Raw genomic sequence first — 24,832 nt, forward strand, 5'->3', positions numbered from 1 at the left:
TAAAAAGTCATTGAGCACAGTGACCTTCTCCATGGGTGTTTCCTGTAGAGTGTCACCTGTAAGCAGGTGAGGGTAGGTGAACGATTAGAGCCTGTGATTGGGCAGTGGAAAAGGAAGGCGGGCTGAGAGTTTTTGAGACGGACAGAGGGAGACAGAGAGGAGACAAGGAGACGAGATGGAACCTACAGGAGAGGAAGTCGAACCGGATGCATATGGCGGCTTGAAATAGCCACAGGTAGAAGAACAATAGAGCAATGTACAGCAATCTATCCAATCTAGGTGGGCAGCTTGCACCAATATCAGTTGACCTTTGAGCTCTTTGTGTGGGCATTTTGTGGGTTGAGAATTTACTGTTCTAAACCTGACTGATACATTACAAGCCTCTGGTGTTTTCTTTATACAGGGCTCCGGGTTTAGAGCAAATTGTGGCAGACTAGCTGTTAAGACTGGGAATGTGAGCGGTTCGGCTGCTAGTGAACCACAGGAAATTGAATGGACCGCTAGCCATGGGGGCAGAGAGACCGCTGCGGCCAGTGAGTAGGCGGTGTTAGTGTGGATTGTTTTCCTGTGGATTGTTTTTTTTTTTTTAATAATTACATGCTGCACTCTCCCAAGCATGTGGAGTGAAAAATCCTCCCGATCCTTCCTCTCTAGGAAGACAATCGGTTCCTTGGGGTTTGTCATGCCCTGTCTCTTGGCTTAGGGGCTGCAACGGAAGCTTCTACTATCTCCAAGGAGAAATATCTGTCTAGCCAAAAGAGACCTAAACATCCTGATATGATGGCGCCCAATCCCTTAGTCTCCTTTCCTTATGCTAGCCCTCATGATGACTGAGTGGGAGCTCCCTCCTTGATAGTTATGTGTGTAAGTGCTCCCCTCTCTAGGAAGAGGCCCTCAGAGAGCAGCCACTTCTGAGTCTTTCTCTGATTTTTGGTCAGGTGTGCAACCTTGAGTAAGCGAGATTTCCCATGTACTGTAATGGGGTGTCACTGATCATCAACGGGGTGTCATTGATCATCTAGGGGATTGTTCATTCCCCGGGGTGAACAAAGAATTGAGCATCCAGGAAAGACAGAACACTGAGCTGCTTTTGAAAGCAAAAACACCCTTTCTGGTTGGGAGGAGCCCTAATACTGGGGCTCTGCTAAACAGATCCTGGGCTGAATGTCTAAGATGATTAAGAAAGGGCCCCTTCCTTTTCCCATATCGGTCCAGTTTAGATAATGGCCCCAAGCAGGTTCTGCTTGCAATGTATTCTGGGAACAAGAAGCCACCCTCACAAGGATCTGGCTTTCCTATCTTCCTATGTCCCCCTAACTCTCCTTTAGAAAACACAAGTCTGTCGCCATCTTTACATAGTGCCAGAGTCCAGTCTTTGTAACAAAGGAAGCAAATACTAACATATGTATTATCTACTCTTTGAATTGATCTATTCCTGCCTTTACTGGACTATAAACTGATTTTCTTGAGATTGCCTTACACCGTTACATCATTGTTCAGGAAGTTACAATTATACATAGAAGACAATGTTAGAAACAACTAACACCACAGGGCAACACTGCTTCATATCTATTAGAGCGGTTTTCATTAAAAAAGGAAAACAAAGCACCAAGTGTTAGCAACGTAACACGGGCCCTTCTGCATCATGTCAAGAAAAACTCCTGCAGCTATAACAGAAACCAGTATAGCTTTTCCTCAAACTCTTCTAAAAACAGAGCTTCCCTATGCCCAGCAATTCCATTTCTGGTTATATATCCCAAAGAATGGAAATCAGGACCCAAACATGTAAAATAGCATTTGCAACAGAATCACTCATAATAGCTAAAAGTTGAATGAACATAATGTTCATCAACAGATGTGTAAACAATGACACACACACACACACACAGAGAGAGAGGGGGGAGACATACACACACACAGAGATGAGACAGACACACAGAAACACACAGAGATGAGACAGACATACACACAAGAGACATACGCATGAGACATACAGACAGACAGACACACACACAGATAAGACAGACACACAGAAACACACACACAGAGAGACAGAGACAGAGAGATAGATAGACAGAGGGAGAAACAGACCGACTGATAGACAGATGAATGAACGAATTCCTGATAGTAATACAGCCTTCATGTGGAAGGAATTCTGATACATGTTATAACTTGAATAAAACAGGAATTATCAGGCTAAGTAAATTGAGCCCATGATAAGAGAACAAATATTGTGCTTACAGGTAGATCCTTCTGACTACACTTTATGACATAACTAGAGCAATCAAGGCCCATGCCAGGACTTGGGTGAGAGGGAAATGAGGACAGTGATCTCAGGCTCAGATCTCCTGCTTTACAGTACAGACACCCTGGAGATGCCTGCCGTGCACTGAGAGTGGACCAGTGCCTCCGAGCTGTAACTCCAAGTGTTGAAGGAGACAAATGCCGTGTTATAGGTGTTTATCAAGAAACAGTTTAAACTGTGGCAAAAATCATGAATGTAATTAAAAGTAGATATGCATGCACACTTAACACCAGTTCTCCTAGGCTGGAAATAGTTTGGGAATTTGTGTAAGGAAGCCATGGAGAGTTTAGGCTCACATGAAATATGAGTGAAGTAACATGGATGATCTTTCATGTGTGATTCAATGTTCTTTAATGTTCTTCATATGTACTTAACATGATGCTACTTTTGTCTGGGCCAGGTGGAGCAGGTCTATTCACCCCAGCTGCTAAGGAGGCTGAGGCTGGAGGATTCCAAGTTCTAGGCCAGCTTGGGCCAGCTGGTGAGGTCAAAGACAGCCTGGAAAATTTAGCAAGATTCTGCCTCAAATTAAAAAGTAAGAAGAAGACCAAAGCTATGTCTCAGGTACAGAAAGCCTGGCTACCATGCAGGAAGACTTAGGCTCACGTTCAGTACTGCAAACAAAACTAAACCAACAAACCAAAAACCATACAAGCTCTCAGAACAGTGTCCCAGTTTGGTGAACATTAGCCAACTGTATTCCCCAGGGATGTGTGACAGCCCTGGAGCTACAGTCTACACCCTCCTCCAAACAGGACTATTTCTTGATCAGTGTGTGATTCTCCCAGTTGGAGACAGTTTTATTTCCTGGCACAGGGATGGAGCACAGTCATAACGTGATGTACAAGACCCCGAGTTCAATCCCCAGGGTGGGTGAGTAGTTGCGAGCTTTGTTAAAAGCCTCTTCTTTCACAGTGGTATCTGATCTCTTCAAATAATTCCATAGTTCTATATCTGCTATTCAATACATTTGAACAAACGACAGCTTGTGAAACTGGCTCTCGTGGGATTTTGAATGATTCTTAAAACAAGGTTGGGAAGAGAGCTGTAGAGATTTCCAGCACCATTTAGTATTTTTTTCCTCGGGAACATATCTGTTTTGTGGCATTAATACCCATGATAAGTACTAAACTTGATAGCACATCACTAGTATTCAACATTAATATTGTAAAGCATAAAGAACTACTGAGATAGAAGAATTCATCCAGGCGCAATCGTGACCTATGACTTACTGTATAAAATGACCTCTTCCAATGCCCAAGCATGAGCTTTGTAAGAACTTATGTTCTGACCAAAGTGAAATGGCCACTAAGTCACGGTTTTACAGTAAAGTTGTTTCTGAGGTTTCTTACGTTGTCCACAGTAGGTCCCGATGTATCCCTTCTGGCACTGACAGTGGTCATCCGCACAGGTCCCACCGTTCATGCACCTCACACTACACTGCTGAACTGTGAAGAATAGCAAGAAAAAGAGAGGCACCAGTCACCAAATTACATCCATGAGCACATACATCAATAAACTACCTGTCCAATCTGATGGCAAATGCACTCTACTAATGCAAACAATCCAACCAAGTTATTCCTTCACTGAGTCCACACATGTGCCTATACCCGTTAGGACATGTGACTTAGTATATATTTAAAATAAACTACAGTGTCAAAGGAAATCACTAGAAGCTGTTAGTAGCATAGTTCCGGGCATATGGGAGACTAGTATCTACTTAGAGAGCAGGACCATGGGCCTGATGCTGGCATGGATTTTAGGTCAGTCCTCATGGCGCCTTCAGGTGGCATTGGTGGTTCAGTGGTAGAATTCTCGCCTGCCTCACGGCACCTTCATATCAACTGGGAGACAGACCAAACCCAAGGTTAGAATACAGGGTTAGGAGAAATTGTGATTAATTGTCTGGAGAAAGACAATACAAAGGAGAACTATCTAGACTGAATTAAGAACTTAGATACAGCCACCGGGAAAAGCCCACTTTGATGCGACATGTGGACTGGTCTTGGAAAGATGAGAATCAGCCAGGCAAAGAGTCACTTTGGAAGGATAAGAACACAAACTCTAAAGATCCTAGGATGCTTTTAGGGTTTCCTCCAAAGAACTGGTGTAGAAGGTGTCTTGGAGAGGCAGGCAAGGCCAGCCAGATAAGGTGGGGCTCCTTGCCCGCCAAAGGTTTACCATGCTCCAATTGCAGATGGGAGGAAAATATATCAAAGAAAGTGAAGATATTTGATTTTAAAAGAGGAACTGTCCTGTAGAAAAGGGATTTAAAGATGCCAGGTGCAAGGGAGCCTGATGAAAGATGAGGATGGTTTGAACCCCACGGAAAGCAAAATGGTGGAGTTGAAATGCACTGCCTAGTAGAACCCACATATTTAAAGAGTGACATGGAAAAAGGAAAACTATAGTTGTGTAAGCACTAGGTAGATGTGGCCACGTGCTGAGGCAGAAGCATCTGCAGACATGTAGACTGTGTGTGGTCAGTCATGAATTAAAAGTTTCACTTTGGAGGTAGGCAGTACCTGAGGAATGACACCCTAGGTTAACTTCTGGCCTCTCCTCTTCTTCCCTCCCCCACCTCTCTGTCTGTCTCCTCTTTGTCTCCTCTCTGTCTCTGTCTCTCTCTTACACACACACACACACACACACACACACACACACACACACACACACACACACATACCTAGAAAGTGTTTCAGGCAGTTAGTGATATATATACTGCTAAAAAGCTCTAACAAGTTCGAACAGGATGAAGGTTGGAAGAGTTAGAAAATTCCAGGTGGAAAGGAATTGGGTATTCTCTAATGAGTGTGTGCGGATTCCAGACTAAGCACGGTACCATGTATAGGGTTCCTTGTTCAGGTCGGCATTAAGAAGCAATATTGCACTTTGTATTTTTTTCTTCTTTCTTGAGGGGAGGTCACAAGGGTGTCCTCCACAAGGGTGGGAGGACAGGAAGGTGAGTGTGATCAGGGTGCATTGTGTGAAATCCCCAAATAATCAACAAAAATACTATTTTGAAAAAAAAAAAGAAGCGGTATTTCTTTAGTTTGTATTTTGTGGTATTGCCAAGGGTGGGTGTGAGCAAATCGAGAATTAGACAATGAAGGCATGGAGGAAAGGTCTCCGGCAGACAACCTGTCTTAGTGCGTTTCGATGATAAGTTTCAAATCACTGATTAAAACATAGACTATTGAAATTGGTGGACCCAGAGGCTCTTGTCAGTGGTCCATCAGACGACAAACACACTGGCATGTAATTGCTTGACTCTTACTCCTGGATGAGACAGGTTCTACATCACCCTTGCTGAGCAAGAAACTCGTGGAGGGAACGATTAAGGTGTAACAATTTCATACTCATTTTAAAAGGCAGATTTAAGGCCCTCGTTTAGATATTGAGCAGTTAAATAAGCGATATCATTTCTGCTTTACTTAGTGTTCTTTCTGTCTTATCCAGTGTGATCTTAAACCCTTACACAGGTCAGTCTTGGACTTAAGAGTCTCAACAAAAAGAGTCATATATATATATATATATATATATATATATATATATATATATATATATATATATATATATTCTTAGTCTTCCGTTATAGTTATCTTCATGAAATTGTTGAAAATTAGTATGTGTGACAAATGGCTTAATATATATAAAGTATTTAGTCAGTATTTTATTAAGTATCTGTTGTCATTCTTATAGCCTTCTGTTCCCATAGCTGAGACTAGCCTGAGGTTGCAACACTGTACACCAAAGGCGCTAAATGCAGGCTACTGTGTGGCTACCTGCTGAGTCAGCCTGAGTCAGCAGATTCAAGTCTGTTACCTTAGATGGGTCAGCTGGTTCTTTTGTCAATCTGACACAAACTGGGGATACCCTGTCCATCTGATTGCCCATGGGAAACTTTACAGGGCATCTTCTTAATTAACTGTTGATGTGGAAGGGCCCAACCCTATGAGCTACACTACCTAGGCAGATGGCTCCAGGTGGTAAAGAATGAAGCTAGGAAAGTCATGCAGGCAAGCCAGTAGGCAGCATTCTGCCCTGGCCTGTGCCTCAGTTCCTGACTCCGGGTTCCTGCCTTGAGTCCCTGCTCTGACTTCCCTTGGTGATAGAATGTTGCCTGGGAGTTGTAAGAGAAAACACCCCTTTCCTCTCCAAAGTGCTTCTGGTCATGGTGTTTATCACAGCACTAGACATCTAAGCAGGACAGTAGTTATTAAATATATTATGTGCCTCACTTCCCTCCTCTGCAAAATAGGATCTTATCGATATCAAATAATGGTGGCGAGAGGCTTGAAATCATGCCAACACCGCACATAGAACCTTGCGAGTAACGGGAAGTTATAGCTACTGTGAAGAATTACGTCATGGAATCTTAACCGTCCCACTACCCACACACATTTCCTTTGATGATTAGGTGACAATTGAGGCACCAAGATGGTCTTAGTGCAAAACTCAGCCAAGGCCTGGATAGGGAGAACCATTCCAATCCGTATCTTATTTGAGGAGGACACTTGTCACTGCTTCACGAGTTTAAGGAGAATGAGACCCAGGGAGGGAACGTACTTGATTTTGCTCCACAGGTCGGGGATATTTGTCCGCTGGAACAAGTACACATGTTGGGGCGGGAACAGAATCCGTCTCCACAGCTGTTCCTGCAAATGGCTGCAGAGAGCACAACACAAGAGGGAATGAGTGTCAGCACCCTCCACCGAGCTTGACAGTATGGAAGCCATAGTTTAAAGCCACAGGTCTGGGAAACTAGGACATGGAATGAATGTTGGCGAAACGTCTGACTTTTCAGCAGGAACCAAATCACCCACTAAAGACATGGCACTAAGCTTTACAGTTTCCTTGTGATGATGTACCAACATAACTCTTTTAAATTCTATCATACTAATTTAACACCAATTCTTTAACTTGATTATCAATGAAAGTTGCTTTTTAAAAAAACAAATTCAAAACTGAAAACTTTCGAATTCAGCGTTTACCAAAGGAGGAAGTCTAGATCCTTAGGGAGCTGGCAGTGGGAAGGAAAACCAGAGAGACCGAATGAACGTCTTAGAAAATACAGCCCACTATGTAAGAATGTAAAATTGGTAGAAACGGAGACCCCAGGCCCTCACGGACTGGCCAAACATCAGGTTCCTTGAACAGTCCAACCCAGCTGGCTTCTGCTTCACCCTATCATCAATTTTGTCCCCCTTCATAATTTCTCTCCTTCCTCCAGTCTTCTGCTACATTACCAATGCAACTTAGTCCATTTCTGCTCTTCCAAAAAATCCTTATGACAGGGGTGGGGATTGAAGCTTCTTCCTACAGCTGTGACCTCTAGTGAACAAGAGGGTCATCTGAGCCAAGAATAATAGGCTCACTGACATAGCACATGCCACAGATACTCAAAACCTCCAGTCAAGAGCTCTGGAATAGGAACTGTCTCCCAAATTTAGCCAGGCCATTAAGGAGCTGACAGATTTATCTCTCTATCCTCAGCTGAATTCCCTCTTTGAGCACAAAGGCTGTGTGCTGATCTGTTCTGTCTCTGGATGCATGGAAGAGGAGAATGGTGTGGGATGTCCTGAAACAATGTGTAAGAATTGTGACAAGAATACGAATCTAGAGAGAGGTCTCAATGCTTTCAAAAGACCGAGGACCTCCAATAGTGTGAGGAACACTCTTTCCAGGAGCAAACCAATTTAGTAATTGCTTTCCTTCTCTAAGATCCCCTTTAGCATCTGTATAATATGAACAGTGTTCAACAAGTTCTCCTGAATGAAAACACTGCAAAAAAAAAATTATGTTCTTAAGACTTAAAAAAAAAAGCAAGAAAACGGCTTCCACCATAGAATACTTAAAATGTATTTATTTCTGATCACTATTTTTTTTTTCAGTGAAACACGCTCACTCAAATAGCTTTATTTCAAAGGTCCCTTCGGGCAGGTGAATCTAGGCTAAGACGAAGGTCCCATCTAGGTCTCAAACCAAAGAGGGTTAAAGGGGGTGGGGCCTGGACAGTTGGCTGTCTATCAATGCTTCAGCGTGTACTGCACACAGGACAGGAGGAAGTCAGATTAATGAACCCCTTCCTCCCTGTGTGAGTCTCAGTCTGAGGTCTCCTTACAACTGCTCCATTTTCATCAAAATTATTAAGCCTCGCAGTGTTGGAAGGAGTGGCAGACAGGATGTAAATACTAGGAGTGTGGAGATGTTGGAGACGGTGGATGGGTTGGTGCTTAGAATGTGATGCATACGAGATGTGAGGTTGGGTTCTCACCTGGCCAAGGAGCCACAGTGAGCACAGGAAACACTCAGAACTTCTACGGCTCAGTTTTCTCATTAGAAACATAAATTAAAGGGGTTATATTGGAAGGTTCTTTTTTTTAAAAAAAGATTTATTTACTTATTTTATTTACATGAATACTCTATAGCTGTCTTTTTCAGCTCTCAAATGCCACGACGCCAAGCCAATCCCACTGTTTTCCAATGATACTTTCTCCTAAGTAAAGGCAACTCTTCCTCCACTGTTCCATGTTCTAAGATAATTCTCTTGAATTTTTTTTTAAAGGAAAGCTAGAAAGTCAGTTTGGAAACAAACATGGAAACTTGGAAGTACTTCAATGACATTTCAAGCCACAATTAAGAATAATAACAGCTGGGCACGGTGGCTCAAGCCTGTAATCTCAGCCCTTGAATGCCAGAGAGAGAACCCAAGAGTTCAAGGCCAACTTGCTCCACACAGTTAGTTCCATTCCAGGGGACTCGCTAGAGACCCCGTCTTTAAATACTACTAATTAAATAACCGTTAAGGAAAAAGAGAACGGAATCATAACGCATGGCATCACTCTTTTAAAATAATAGACGTATTTCCTTAGTGCTTCCTGTGTGACGCCTGCTAAGAGGCGAACATTAAACTTTGGAGCTTGTTCTGCATAGAAAGGATGCAGAGATGTAAACGTGTGAGAAAATTAACCACTGGCTCTCATATTGCTCTTATGATTTACAAATCACCTCAGAGTTTGTCTTTGTTTTGTAATGAAATATAAGTAAATTCCATGAAGAAATACTTACTATCAAAAAAATTATTCAGTGATTGAAACTCCTAGTTTTAAATCTGCAATGGTTTTAGTTTCCTTAATTCTTCACATGTGACCATTTTGGGATGTGAAGCTATCAGAAATACTGAATTTAATGTCTCTAAAAATTAGGTGAGGTTCGTGCATGGGGGAGGGCACTGCACTGCACATCCTCTCTGCTGACTTTTGTGCCCAAGTTTTATACTCTCAAGAATGTCAGTTGCTTTCCAAAGGTGTTAATAATAAATATGGCTTAGCTATACTTGACATAAATATCATAAGTGTTTTTTCTTGGAGATATGATATAATGTCAAGGTTTGCCTAATGCAACTCATTAGCATCCAAATATTTCAAGTAGAAGAAACACAGGTGACAAGACTCTCCTGAAGGAAATGGCACAATGATAGTCTAAGACTCAGAGCAGTTAAGGCGGACACTCACTGGGCCATATATACACTCCTATAGCAAGTAGGCTGGAAGGCTTTGCTCTCTGGAATTCCCATTCCTTACTGGTCCAATAAAACCTGACTCTATGGATTTTCAATGCGTACCATAAACCTATCCCTTCTCCTTGGCTGCTCTCCGGCTCAATAAGTCAGACTTTCCCCGGGGCCCAAGTCATTCCCAGCTAGTGTGGCAGGTGTGTGGTGAGTGGCAGGAGCTGTTCCCAGAGTCTGGGAGAGCTTGCTGGTGTCAGGAATCCACAGCACTGCCCCAGTGGCCTGAGAGTAAGGAGCCTTCCGTAAATATTTCACATAGGACTTTCTGTGTTGGAGATGTTGGAGAGAAGGCAGGTGAACATCATTTAAAAAGCCAAAGCCAAAACCCTATACATTCATGGAATGTATTTAAAAATATTTATAAATCGATCCCTTGAAAGGACATGGCGATTGTTTCTCATTTTTGTTTGATTACTAGAGGTTGTGGGATTTTTGAATAGAAGGGGGGGGGAGAGAAAACCAATCTTCACAATAAAACTTCAGACTTCTGTCCTTTTAAAGAACAGAAATAGCATGTAGGGTCTGTCTCAAACCCACAAAACCAATAAATCCAGAGCTGAAAATGCCACCATGCCTGCAGCACCCTTGCCTAGGGTAGCTTGCCCTTTTGCTGTTCACAGCGACATAATTATCTTTCCACTAAAGAGCATCAAGGTCAGTCTAAAGTGAAGATGGACTGTGAATGCATGTGCTGTCTGTGACCTGGCTGTCCTCCAGAATGGACAAATGTGTCTGTGCTACATAAACACACAGGGAAAGGCCTCAGGAGACTCTGAAATAAGACCCCTCAGGGTCCTTGATCATAACCCAAGGAACTAATGAGCTCTTCACTTGGAAATTGAAGACCTGCCTATATGCACTTTGGAATCTTAAGAAAAGTACTGCTATTGTTGCTAATAATCCCAACCTGTAAGTTCTGACTCACAGACGTTATCAAGGTGTAAGAGTCACATCTGAGAAAACATACTGTCCACTGTAAGATCTGATCTGTGGGAATTCTAAGTTAACTGTTCCCTCACCCCCCCCCCAAAAAAAGTCAAACAACTTAGATTTTTCTCTTCAAAACAAAACAAAAAATTCTTTTAACTTTGGGTTAATTTAAAATCTGTGAGAGTACTCCTTTTAAAATCTTTGCCATGGGGCTGCTGAAACAGCCCAGAGATGAGAATGTGATATAAAGTCTCAAGACTGATCTTCTGTTGGCCAAAACCTAAGAGTCCAAGCATGACCATAGTAACACTGTGGTCTTCCCTGGAATTTTAAAGAAGAGGTGATGTTCAGTTATCTAGAGAATTGTTCTAACACAAAGCCCCCCCTCCGTTTGTATCAATACACATAAATGGTAAACACAAACACCTGATCGAGCATTATAAAACCTTCATCGATATCTGCCTCCCACGTTTCTGTCAGTGAAGTCTCAGTTGATGCGGCTTCCTTCCCCCCCCCCCCCCCCCCACTGAGCTCTCATTACCACAGTTGTGTGTGACCCACAGTTTCTTACAGGCAACCTAGTGTTCAAACACTGAATGTAAGGTCAGCCCTGAAATGGAGCTGAGTACGCTGCTGCCCTAGACTGTGTGCCCTGCCCAACACTCACGGACAATGCACTGATTTCCTCCTGGGAGCGTCTTCCATCCCGGGCAGCAATAGGAGTGGAATCTAGAACCGCACACGTTGGGCCTGCAGGGGACAAACAAGGTGATACACACGTAAAGATGGATGCAGTCATACAAAAATGCCTCCGTAAGCAAAGCCAGAGCGAGTAGATGTCGGGACGACGAACAAGTCAAAGCTCTACTTCACATGTTTGGGGTTTGGGAAACAGATGGGTTAGAGGCTGGAATGGGGAAGGGTCCGAACCTCTAAACGTGCCCTTTCATGTGCTCTCTTTTGCTTGCCTTTTTAAACCGGGAAAAGAAAGGAGAAACACACAATTTACTACTGTTCTAGCATCCGGATGCTGAGAACAATAGGGGCACTCCGTTCAAAAATCCTTGCCCTTGTTCCCAAACCCATTCCTCCTAGATCAACTTTGTCCCTGGCTCTTAAGTGTCAAGGAAGGCTACTCAGAAGGTGGAGTCCTGGAGCTGGCAATTAGAGAACCAGCCGCTACCCTCCCTCCACACGTCCTCAAACAAAAGGCTCTAGAGCTGCGCCCCCGACGGTGGGGAGCAGGCAGGCTCCGGGGGGCCCCCGGAGCAGGGCAGACCCATGCCCGCTTTCGGGTCTGACAATGAGAAACTTTCCCAGAGCCACAGACGTTGCACATGCTCTGCCAACCGCAACCGAAGGCTGGACTCCCCTTCGCCAGCTAGCAGAAGCCCCCAAGGGAGGGCTTTCCGACGAGGAATTGAGGCTTTCTGGAGAAAAACGGGGGCAGAGGCGCTCCTGGAGCTCAGGGGTCTTTAAGGTCCTCGTGGAGAGGCCAGTGGCTCTACCCGTTAGCAAGACAGTCAGGGAGGGCGTGGAATAAAGAGCAGGGAAGTCTAGGTCCTCGCACAAGCCAGCCACCCCGCCACCCACCTACCCTCGGAGTATTTCCTGCTGTCCTCGCCTGCGGACCCGGCTCGCCGCTAACGCGCCCTCGTCCCTGTACTCAGGCCCCGCGAAGCCACCTTCGGAGCCCGCTCCTGCGGGCCGGACCTGTTGCGGGGGCGGCTGGGGCCGGAGCGTCTTTGGTGGCGGAGGCTGGGGCTGGCCATCTGTGCCCTGCGCCCAGAGCGCCACGCAACCCAGCCACACGAAGTAGGGCTGGAGACACAACCGCCGCCGTCTCCCCATCGCCGGCGCCAAGAGCGCGCGGAATGAGGCCCGCGGGGAGAGCACTGTCCGAGACCAAATCCGCACGGCCCGGAAAAAAAATAAAGTCAGGGTCTGACCACCCTTCGTCAGCTCGCAGGACTCCCTTGGCTTGCGGTGTCCTGTTGTAGCGGGACGCAGCGTCAGCTCCTGCCCGGCAGCGCGCGGGGCGCGGGATCTAGCGCAGGGGGCTGCGAGGCGCGGCGGCGGTGCAGACGGCAGTCCCGCGCGGTCCACGTTGCATCCCCCGGGCCACTGCCCCGAGCGACTTCAGGACCGCCAGCGGGTGGGGGCGGGAAATTACAAAAGTAACCGGAGCAGCCGCGGCATAAAGTTACAAAGAAAGCGGACCTCACAAGGGAAAAAAAAGGAGGGGGTGGGGGTGTGCAGAGGCTGAGCGGATTCCCGTGCGCTCCGGGCACAGATCCTGGAAAGCTGCAGAAGTCACCAAAGGAAGCAGGCTAGCGAACAAAAGTCACCCCCAAAAGAAGAGGAGGGTCTCCTCGGGGCTCGTTTGGGGCAGCTAGGCGCGGGCGGTGGTTGCACAGCCCGGCCGAGGTGCGCGGGGGCCGGGGCGAGCGGCTGGCGGGAGGGAGGGCAGGAGGCTGGACGCCGGGGAAGATGCCGCGGAGGAGGGCGCGGCGCCGGGGTTTTAGAGGCCCGGCGGGGCGCGGGGCGGGACGGCGGGCGGCGGCTGTCAGAGGGGGCCGGGGCGCAGCGGTCCACACGTGGAGCGCAGCCGGGACCCAGGGGCCGGCGTCGCGGGGTGGGCGGGGACAATGTTAGGGGGCGATTTTAGGCGTGGGGGGGGGCGATGGGGGAGGGGTAGAGGCAGGAAGGGGGGCAGGGCGAAGGGAGCGGAGGAGATTGAGATTGGGGAGTAGAAGAGGTGAGGGGGGAGCGAGTTTGAGTGCCCAGTCTAGGTTGGAAGCGGGGTTTCGGATGAGGGATTTGCGAGCCTGGGTGCCAGAGGAAATGAGAGGGGGATGGGGGAGGTGAGGGTGAGGAGAGAAGTGGGAAAGGGGAGGGCAGGCCTGGCGGAGAGGAGGGGGCCAGGGCCCGCTGGAGGGGCGAGGCGGCCGGGCTTCCCGTCCCGCTCCTTGGCCGCTAGCTCTGTTTTGACTGCCTTACAAAGCAAGCAGACGGCGGGGGAGGGGGCAGTCAGCGGCCAGATTGGGAAAAGACCCCGCAGCGGCGCCCTGCCTCTTCTCCTGAGAGCTCCAGGTCTTAAGGACTGGAGACAAGGGTCCCTGAGGGTGCTACTGAGCGTCCCAGTGGGACAGAGGCAGCATGGTAAGGGACCCAGTTCTCCAGCAGGCGTCAAGACTCTGATGCGAGGTTGGGGGTGGGGGTTCACAGATGGCCAGGGACAGACCTTCCCACTGGATCGCACCCTCTATTCTCGGAGTTGGATCGCCCTGCTACCCACACCAGGAACACCATCAACCCGCAGAACAAACAGGGGCTGGATGTTTCCAGATTGTACTGCATTTGCAGTGTACAGAAGGAATTCAGATCACGGGGAAGGAGACTTGGCCACGCGCTGGCGCCACAGTCTAGAGGAGTTCTTAGAGGAGATGTGTTCAGGTGTGACCCCTGGCAGAACTCTGCCTGGGTCCTTAAACAGGATGGTTTGTTGTTGGGGTTGGGGGTCGCTCGTCCACATAGATGGTAAATGGGATTGGGCGTGGCTTTGGTTTTTGTCTTGAACCCCGTCTGATTAATGATTAAACTTGGCAACTGGTGCAATGAATGGTCTGTAAACTTAGGGTGTCTCTCGGCCAGATTCTGGGGTCTTTGGTGGCCCTGAATTCAGGAGGTCTCTATGAATCCCTTGCCATCTCTTAGTCAGTGGAATTAATGGGCCAGGGGACCACACACCTCTGAAAACCAGGAATGAACAAGCACAGTTTAGGAAATAGTTCTTGGGAACAGTGTCCGGCTCATTCCAGCCTAGAGAGCTTTACTTTAAAAGAAACGAGTGTGCTTGCTTGTTTTTCCTAGCCCGAATTGTCCAGATGTGCTATTTGACAGCCAAAAATTCTTGGAGAATTGGCACACCTCCCTCCTTTATTTCCCCAGTGTAGTTGTAGTTGGCAGACAAAGACTCTCAGGTAGTAAGTAGCCCTTCTCACAGCATCCTAGGAGCAGAAGAAAAAGTAGGAGCCACCACGGTTTGGGGGGGAGGGGACACTGACAGCTAGAGAGGTAATTTTTTTCCCCTGAATTTTGAGTCGAACAAATAATTATTTAAAGAGCTAAATAAGTGATCTCATGAGTTAAAGAAGCATTTTACTGTTACCTATGACTTCGCGTTTAATACTCAAAAGACTTCATATTTCATTTCTGCTCATTTCATTAAGCCCAAATGTTCTAAACTCGCCTATGCCTTTACCCTTCCATTCCATAATGCGGCTTTTAGGAGCCTGCATAAAAAATACTTGGAAAAAAGTACAAAATGAGGGATCCATTAAGCTAGGCATTGCAGCACGGCTGTAACGGCAAAGGACTAGAAATGTAAGTGTTTCATCAATACAGAACTGGCCACATACATACTTAGTTCATTCCATGGAATGCTATGCAAATATAAGAAAAATTAATTAGGAACACTGTGTTCCTATTGAGCCGCATCTACCAAAGAGGATTCAAGGGAAAATCTGCAAGGCATGGGACAAAATCGGCCATTTATTGAGTCACAAAGTAGAAGGCAACTGGACAGGAACTAGGGGGAGGGCGGCGGGAACGATGAGCCATTGCCCTCTGGTTGCAGAGTTCCGGGTTTTGAAAAAGTTTTAAGTACAAGGGATCCCAGTGAACTGTACTCTCAAAATGATTAAAATGGTGATCTCATAAACTACTTTACGATAATTATTTCAAATGTAAGATACGTAATTTCGCATTGCATGCTGCCTTTTGTCTGTGTTTGTGCTGTGCATTGCTCTGTAATAGAAGAATGAGTCAAACAACAAAAATGCAAGGGAAAGGGAATACAGGAGAAAGCCTTGTGGAAGCTTCACCTACTCTTATAGTTTTGAAACCATCTACATACCTATGTAATTAACAATAATTAAAATGTAAAAGAACTAAAAGCCAAGCAAAATAAGTGGCTGGCATCTACAACATAGGCACAGAGTAAGCGGGTAGTCAAGACCATATTTGGAACAGCGAGTCTCTAGCGAACTATACTTTAAGAATGAAAAAAAAACATAAAGAAGTCTAAAATATCATTCAGTGGAACGGTGTGAGAAAGGAAGAAAGGTGGGTAAATTTTGTTTGTGAACGTAAACTCAAGCTCAACAATCGTGTAAAGGCCAGGTGGAGTGGTGCACATCTGTAACCACAGCATTCTTACGGAGAGTTGAGAGGGAGGAACATGAGAATCGACCAGAAACTCATCACCAGGCAGCCTATAGAACACAGCACAGCAGGAGAACAAGAAGAGAGATTCTGCCCTCACAGATGGGAAGGTGAGAACCACCTCTCTGACCCTACACTTATACTGTGGCACGAATATGTATACACACACACAACACACACACACACACACACACACACACACACACACACACACACACACTTAAATTTTTAAAAAAAAATGCTGTAAATAATGGGAGCCAAAATGTTGAGGGAAATGTGAACAGCAGAGGCCTGGGTCATGTGATGTCGTGGGGCAGGGCTTTTTGGGAACTGGAGTAGAACTCATTCAGGTTTTATCTGATAAAGAATCAGGAAGTTACTGTCCATGTTCCTAAGATCTGAGTCAAGCTGATTCCTAAAGTGATGGACTACTTGTTCTATGGAGGAAATTTCAAGACATTGGGCTTTGGCATGGTTACCGCTCACTGCATTTACTCTGCTTTATAGGGAAAGAGACTTAGATGTATAGAATATAAAAATAATCAAGAGCCCCAAAGGATACTCAAAAAGGTTAGCCAGTCAGTTTGGAAGTTCAGTCTCTTCAGGTCATTACTTTCAGAAGATAAACAGTGATTCTACCTTCGCTGGGAAGGGTGAGAGAAAGTGCTTATTCCAAGAAAGGTAAATAATAAGTGTAGGAACCTCAGAAAGGGGGAAAAAAGTAACACCACTTGGCAAAGTTTGCTGAAATAGTGATCCATAAACTAATGGGCTGCTTAAACTGTGAGGTCTTTTTTATTATGGTTGTTGTAACAAGACCGTGCATAGTGGTGTGGGAGAAACATGAGGGATATAGTTAGTGTCCCAGAACCAAGTGGGATCAGTGTCAACTTCAGTATAAATACTGGAATATCACCCTATGGAAGTCCGCCACTATGGGGAAGTGAATCAGGGAACATTTTACAGAATAATAACTACAAATTTATGAAAACTGATAAAACCAATCAGTGTGGGTCTATCCATGTGGTAGAGTAAGAGGGATGACCTCTTTGGATATTTTTGGTTTAAAAATGTCAAAAACATTGAACATGAATATATTCATATCTGTTTATTTAACTTCTGCTTTGCAGGACTATTAGTGTCATAAAACATAACATGACTGTAGCTAGGAGGTGAGGTATACCAGATGACCAGGTTTGTTCAAGTAGGTAACAGGAGTGGGAAGAAAGAGAACTGTTTTGGTTCAACAACTGAAAATAATAGTATCATACCTAGGAATTCTATATGCACATGAGAAGTGCAAAATTACATTTTGTATAGTCAGGAGAATATCTGAAAACTATTATGTATTAATGATTATTTTCTGTTTTGAATGGGGGTTTACTGGCATATTTGATCACTGGCATATTTGATTTAGGTAACATAGTTGTTAATATTATACCAACTAAAAATTTTTTTTGTGATTGGATATGATACTTCAAATTTAAATTAAACCACTAGAGAAAAATGAAATAAAGACTGGGTTTTGAAAATGTGGGTTAGATGTAATTTTCTCTCTAACCATTGCTAAATATATTTAAGCAAAAGAAAGAAGAATCATTATGCCCAGGAAGACTCAAAACATAAGATAGACTTCGTAGTGAGCTTGGTACCTCCAGAATTACATGGAAATGGGTGCCTCATGTATGCCTGATGCAGGAGAAGTTGGTTGTTTGGAAATGCCAACAACATGGACTCAGGAAAGACTCTAAGAACACCTGCTGTCTCCAGTAAAGGATAACCTAGCAGGACCAAACCTTTAAATAACAGCTATTCTACAAGTAAAACATCACAGAATCAACTGTGGTCCCTACTCGTATGCCAACAGAGGTCAGATGGAAAACTGACACCCACACTGGGCTGTAACAAAGGGACCTTCCCACCTTAAATAGCATCTGAGGAGACCCAGTTGGGAGTGTGACTGCCAATCCTCCCTTTTACCAAGTGTAGTCACCCTTTTACCAAGTCAATGGAGAAACTAGACTTGCAACCTGTGTTAGTAGGTTCTCCCTGGAATCAAAATTAACAGTAGTATACATGTAGATAAGTATTTATAAGAGGGATGGCTTACAAAACATGGACTGAAAAGCCTCTTCTGCAATCTGAAAATCCAGAGAACTCAACAACTTGAGTCATCCCAGGAAGCCAGAAGCCATAGAACAAAGGAGGTCAAAAGTAGAGTCTCAGTTGGAGGCCAAAGGCTTGTGAACCTCAAAGGACTATTGCCAGGGCAGAATGAAAAGTTAGAGAGGGAAGGATGGAGGCTGGGGGAGGGGGAGAGAATGTTCAAGCATTTGTATCTTAGTTTTGTTTCATGTTGCTGCAGTAAAGCGCCTGACAAAAGGAATTTAGCAGAGAAAGGATGCATTAGAATCACTATTCCAGGTTACAGACCATCCTTGGAGGGAAGTGAAGGTGGCAGGAACTTTAAGCAGCTGGTCACATCACATCCACAATCAAGAGCAGAAGGTGATGCCTTCTATCATGCCTGCTAGTGTTCAACTTACACTCTGTTTCATTTAGTCCAAGGTTCAGCCCCTGAAATGGTGTCATTCACACTCATTCTTACCCCAATCAATCCAATTTAGAAAATTCCCACTATACCCACCCAAAGGTGAACTCAGTCTTGAATAGAGCTTTCCTTCTCGGGTGATTCTAGATTGTGTTTGGTTCATAGCACTTTTCCAGTTTGTCCCTTGCTTCGGAAGGATGAAGCAGAAGGCTAGGCTCCTCTTTCTTTCCTTGTGCCTTGAGTCTCCAGCTAATGAAATGGTGCTTGGCCATACTGAATCTATTCCACCATTCCAATGTTTGCCTCACTAGTAATCTCTTCAATAAACACTTCACAGGCCCAAGCAGAAGTAAGTCATGATTGGCTAGTTTTCTAGGCATGCTTCAATCCATTCACTTTGAGGTCATCCAGAAAAACCACCATGCATTTAGTCTCAGTATTGAGGTGGCCCTATCTGATTAGATGACATGTGAGACACTTCAGTAGAGGATTCTGACTATGTGGACTATCTAATCATGCTACCATCCTGGTGAGCAGTAGTAAAGTGCCCCTATCTTTCCCAGCTAGGAGGATATTGATAAGCTACAAAGAGAATCCTGTGTTCTACTCTTCTTTGGCAATGATAGTGTACTCCTTTTCTTGAAGAATGTCAACGGAAGCTAAGTATGGAAACTGGACTTCCGTCACTACTGAACTGTAATGAGTGAGTTCCCTCCCAAGGCTGACTAAAATAGACTAAGTATATAAAAATCTCATAATATGAATCCCTCACTTTGCAAAACTCAGGAAACCATAAATACAAATGGGAAATGAAAATCCATACATACCAGCATCAAGATGGCATGGATACAGATGTGCCTCACAGTGTTTTCAAAGCAGACACGATAAAAATGCCTCAGTGAGTATTTGCGAGAATAGATTTAAAAAGAGAGGTACGAAGAAGAAATGAAAAAATACAGCAATAAAAATGTTGCAAAGTGGTATTATTTGTTTGCAATGCTGGAGAATGGAGCTCTTTCCAATTAATATGTTTTTTGTTTTGTTTTTGTTTTTTTTAGATAGAATCTTGCTGAGTTGTTCAGGCTGTGGAGGAACAGCAGTCAATGAATGACCTTTCAGTTTGAAGAGTGGAATTTCTGAAACTATACATTTAGAGAGTATCAAGAATTTCCCAACGTGTGGTAATAAACATAAACAGATAAATTCAAGAGTCTTAGTAAATCATAAACACAGTAAAAATAATTAAATCGATACCAGGAGTCATCAAAAAGTAAATCAAACAGAAGAATATCTTGAACTCAGCAGACGTTTGACTTTACCCAATGGAGAAAAGCTATTGAATAGTAGCAGTAGCAGGCTTTTCTCGGGAAATGACAGAGGTGGAAGAAGCTGTCACCTAATTCTTTTTTTTTATTGTTATTTATTATTTTTTCCATCTTTATTAACTTGAGTATTTCTTATTTACATTTCTATTGTTTTTCCCCTTCCCGGTTTCCAGGCCAACATCCCCCTAACCCTTCCCCCTCACCTTCTATATGGGTCTTCCCCTCCCCATCCTCCCTCCCCATTACTGCCCCCCCCAACAATCCCGTTCACTGGGGGTTCAGTCTTGGCAGTACCAAGGGCTTCCCCTTCCACTGGTGCTCTTACTAGGATATTCATTGCTACCTATGAGGTCAGAGTCCAGGGTCAGTCCATGTATAGTCTTTGGGTAGTGGCTTAGTCCCTGGAAGCTCTGGTTGCTTGGCATTGTTGTACATATGGGGTCTTGAGCTCCTTCAAGCTCTTCCAGTCCTTTCTCTGATTCCTTCATCGGGGGTCCTGTTCTCAGTTCCATGGTTTGTTGCTGGCATTCACCTATAAGATGTTTTCAGATTGTCTTAGGGTGCTTCTGTCTTAGTAAATGAATAGAAGATTCTGAGCCCTCTGGTTGAATTAGAGAAAAGCTGGAGGAAGCTGAGGAGGGCAACCCTGTAGGAGGACCAGCAGTCTAAACCTGGACCCCCGAGAGCTCTCAGACACTGGGTCACCAACTGGGCAGCATACACCAGCTGAGATGAGGCTTCCAACACATATACAGCAGAGGACTCCCGGGTCTGGGTTCAGTCAGAGAAGATGCACCTAACCCTCAAGAGACTGGAGACCCCAGGAAGTTTAGAGGTCTGGTGGGGTAGGTTGGGTGGGGACATCCTTGTGGAGACTGGGGAAGGGGGCAGAAAGGAGGTATGGAATGTGGAACAGTTGTGGAGGGGTGGATCAGGAGGGGAATAAAACCTGGAGTGTAAAAGTAATAATAATTAAGAAAAAGGAGTTTTACTGCTTTTACAGATACCATGACCAAGGCACCATGACTAAGCATATTTAAACCATCACACTGATGAAGAGCAAAAAGAATTTTCCTCCAGAAAACCTACTGTAAAATAATGATCAAAAGACATTCTCTAGCAAAAAGGAAAGGAAAAGAGAGTGAGTGTAGACACTGAGAATAAAGAGCAGTAGACCGCTCTGACATGAGCAAAGACGGGAGAGCATGGTTTAATGTATTGTTTCTCTAATGTCATTACATTGTTTATGTGTTTCTCGATGTATGTGTGAGGAGTATTTAAGAGAAATATAGAATAAATGGAGCAGCATTAAGGCGAGTGCAGAATGTTAGGACCTTGCTCTGAGGATACTGTGTTAGGACCAGGAGGATACGCAACCACCTCGTGACAATGAAGTCACTCTCTAGGGGCTGGGTAGTGCTTCCCAATCTTCACATGTCAATTCCCTAGATGTTCTAAGTGTCTGAGAAGTAGGGGTTGGGAAATCTGGGTGACGAGCACATAGGTTCTCTTTGTTGTCTTTTTAGCTTTCTGTAAATTTATGCTCAAAAGAAAATGGCGTCAGGGAGATAGTTTAGTGTTTGCCGCCAAGTCTGAAGAGCTGAGCTTGACCCTCGGGACTTATATTGTGAAAGAAGCATGTCAGTTCTGCAGGTCGTCCTCTAGCCTCCGTGGGTGCATCGTGCCATGTAAACGCCCACGCTGCTACCACCCGCACATGATAAATAGGTAAATAATACATAACACAGAGAGAGACAAACCCTTTAAAATTAGGGACTCAACCTCACCTATCTTGTCAATGTGAAGTAGGACAGTGCTTCCTATTTAAAATAAAATAGGACTGGAGAGATGGCTCAGTGGTTAAGAGCCCCGACTGCTCTTCCAGAGGTCCTGAGTTCAAATCCCAGCAACCACATGGTGGCTCACAACCATCTGTAAAGAGATCTGATGCCCTCTTCTGGTGTGTCTGAAGACAGCTCCAGTGTACTTATATACAATAAATAAATAAATCTTTAAAAATAAAATAAAATAAAATAAAATAAAATGGCAAACGCTTGGTAACTGTTAGAGCTGTGAGTAGCCTTTTATTAGAAATGGGTAGATCCAATGGGTAGAAATCCCAAAAAAGAAAAGACTGAACTGAACACCACCAACAATCAACTTGATCTAGTTGGATTTTATAGAATTGTTTATCTAACTCAATGGCTTTTCTTTAATGGGTAAAATCAATTCTCTGAGTTCAAGATATCCTTATATTTGATTAGTTACTTTGTGATGAATCTTGATATCAATTTAATTAGGTTTACTATGTTTGTGATTTATTAGGATTCTTGAATGTGTATGGTTATACTTATTGACACATTTTGGGAAATTTTAACTGTTTAACAGTCACACAATACACATTCTTCCCATAACCATGTAAATTACCCACCATGGTAGTCACCTTAGCAGTAGAGCACACCTTGCCAAATTCTGAGAGAATAGAAATCAAAGTATACCATGAGAATATCAATTAAAGTTGAAAACAATAAATCAAAAGATAGAGACAAAATGCCAAAGAAATTTAGAGATTTAATTTTAGTCTTCCAAATAAGACTCATGTAAAAAATGTCTCAAGAAATTAAAAAAAAAAAACGCTGTACTAAATTAAATGAAAATCAAATTTGTTCATATGTATATCATGAAAACAGTACTTAGAGGGAAATTCTAGAATTTGAGGTATATTTTAAGGGAAAAGAAATATTTAACACTGATAATCAAACTTTCATCTTAGGAAACCAGAAGAGTAAGTTAAATCCCAAGTAAATAGGATTAAAAAAATTAGATCAAATATAAATGAAATCAATGACAGAAAAATGATAGAGAAAATCAACAATACCGAGGTTTGATTATTGACAAAAGGTCAGTAAGGTGGATAAAACCTAGCAAAGCTAGGGAGAAAAAGACGTGCGTCGCTCTATTAAATGAAGGACCATCACTACTTACCCTAGTGGCATCAAAAGGAAACACACAGTATGAGCAACTGTGTTACAAACATGCTAATTTAAATGGAGTGGACTAATGGCTTGTGGGTCATGGACAACAGTGCTCACATTGGATTAATATCTCAAGTGGTTCATGCTACTGCCTCAGGCCATGTTGAAGCCATGTGGACATACACAGCTCTAGTGTTGTCTGATACTTTGGTGGTGTCTTCTGGCTTCACTGCCTTGGGGATTCTATCCCGATATAAGTTGCATGTGTAGCCACTTGAGACCATGCAGAGTCCTATGGTCCATGCAGCTGCCATGAGTGGGTCTGTGGTCCTGATGTGATTAAGGGACAGGCTGGTGTCTGCTGCATGTGTTACCACTGAAGGCTGGATGACTGTGGTTTGGGCTGCTGCCTGAAGCCATGGTAATATCTGTGGGCAGAGGAGAGCTGGCCCTGAACCTCAAAGCCCCAGAGCAGGGTGATTCAGGCAGTGCTATGGGCACACGGACAGCTAGCTCCCTCCCTCGAGGGAGAGCTGGCCTGCTCCTGGAAGGCTCAGAGCACTGAGGTACAGGCAATGACTGTGGCATGGGGACAGGAGAGCTGGCCACTAGGAGTGTGGCCATGCTCCAGTGAGTATATGGACAACACAAAGTGGACTTAATTTTCTCCTTTTCCCCTTTCTTCTTTTCTCTGGGAGTGGGGGGGGGCGGGATTTGAGGAGGAGTCACTGGGGAGGAAAGCACACATGGGAAGACCAGGAGTTGAGTGGGATCTGGGTGCACGGTGTGAGATTCCCAAATAATCAAAAATAATTTTTGAAAGTTTATTTACTTTATGTATATGACTACACTGTCACTGTCTTCAGACACATCAGAAGAGGGCATCAGATCCTATTACAGATGGTCCTGAGGCACCATGTGCTTGCTGGGAGTTGAACTCAAGATCTCTGGAAGGGCAGCCAATGCTCTTACCACTGAGCCATCTCTCCAACCCTCAAAAAATAATTTTTAAGGGAATTATCATACTATGTCTGTTCAAGAAGAAATCTCAGGAGCTGGGGAGATGGTTCAGTGGGTAAAAGCAGCACGGCGTGTACAATATAAGGACCTGAGGTCAAATCTCCCACCCCCCGTGTATGCAGACACAGCCATGTAGTCCCCAAACTGTGAAGACAGGAGGATACTAAGGGATTTCTAGCTGCTGTTCTAGCTCCAGGTTGAGAAATACCCTGTATCAAGTGAGTGAAGTGGGAAGAAATAGAGAAGACACTGTGTCTCCCTCTGGCCTCTGCATATGCATGAACATGCACACCTCTATACACTACTGCATAGGCGACATATTCCCACAGCTCCCATTGTTTTTAATGAAGCAAACTCATGGTCATAACAGACCAATAACCACACAGACTAAAAAGCATTTAAATCTTACCAGCTAGAGATAGACATTTCCTCAGCTTAATAAAAGACATCTCTAAAACCCTTGTGGCTAACACATTTAATGATCAGAACTGAATTCTTTCCCATAGGAACTTTCGGATTAGGACTGCCTCAAGATTGGGAACTAGGCGAAGATGTCTTCTTTCACTGTTTCTAGTCCACAGCAGAGTACAATAGGACAAAAATGTGGACTCAAAATATAAAGATTAGGAGCATCTTTAAAACCGCAGTTGTTTGCAGGTGATAGGGTTGTGTATGCAGGGAATACTAAAAAGAAATGGAGCTAATAACCATCTTCTAATGTCAGTTGCCTTCTTTCTGAAGAAAACCTGCTGAGATGGAACTGTAATGAATTTGCCAAACATTAACAGAAGGGAAACTAAAGACCAGATGAGAAAAAAGATCTAAAGGGATGGATGTTGTCTACCCAGTGATGAGACCCTGGCATCTAGAAGTTACCTATACGGTCACTCCAACTGCAAAGAAAAGGTCTTGGCTCCTTATTCT

General features: G+C 44.3%; 1 protein-coding gene across 1 annotated transcript in view; it reads right to left on the reverse strand.

Moving 5' to 3' along the window:
• Fbn2 (fibrillin 2) overlaps positions 1-12,662 on the reverse strand; it is a 205,796-nt gene extending 193,134 nt beyond the window's left edge. Inside the window, exons 1-4 of the mRNA NM_031826.2 lie at positions 12,409-12,662; positions 11,479-11,561; positions 6,875-6,973; positions 3,658-3,753 (exon numbers count right to left, since the gene is read on the reverse strand). Coding sequence (NP_114014.2) covers positions 3,658-3,753; positions 6,875-6,973; positions 11,479-11,561; positions 12,409-12,662 — 532 coding nt within the window. The remainder of the gene's footprint in view (positions 1-3,657; positions 3,754-6,874; positions 6,974-11,478; positions 11,562-12,408) is intronic.
• Between the last annotated feature and the right edge of the window lie 12,170 nt (positions 12,663-24,832).

The sequence above is a fragment of the Rattus norvegicus genome, chromosome 18, assembly GCF_036323735.1.
Source record: "Rattus norvegicus strain BN/NHsdMcwi chromosome 18, GRCr8, whole genome shotgun sequence".
Classification (NCBI taxonomy): Eukaryota; Metazoa; Chordata; class Mammalia; order Rodentia; family Muridae; genus Rattus; species Rattus norvegicus.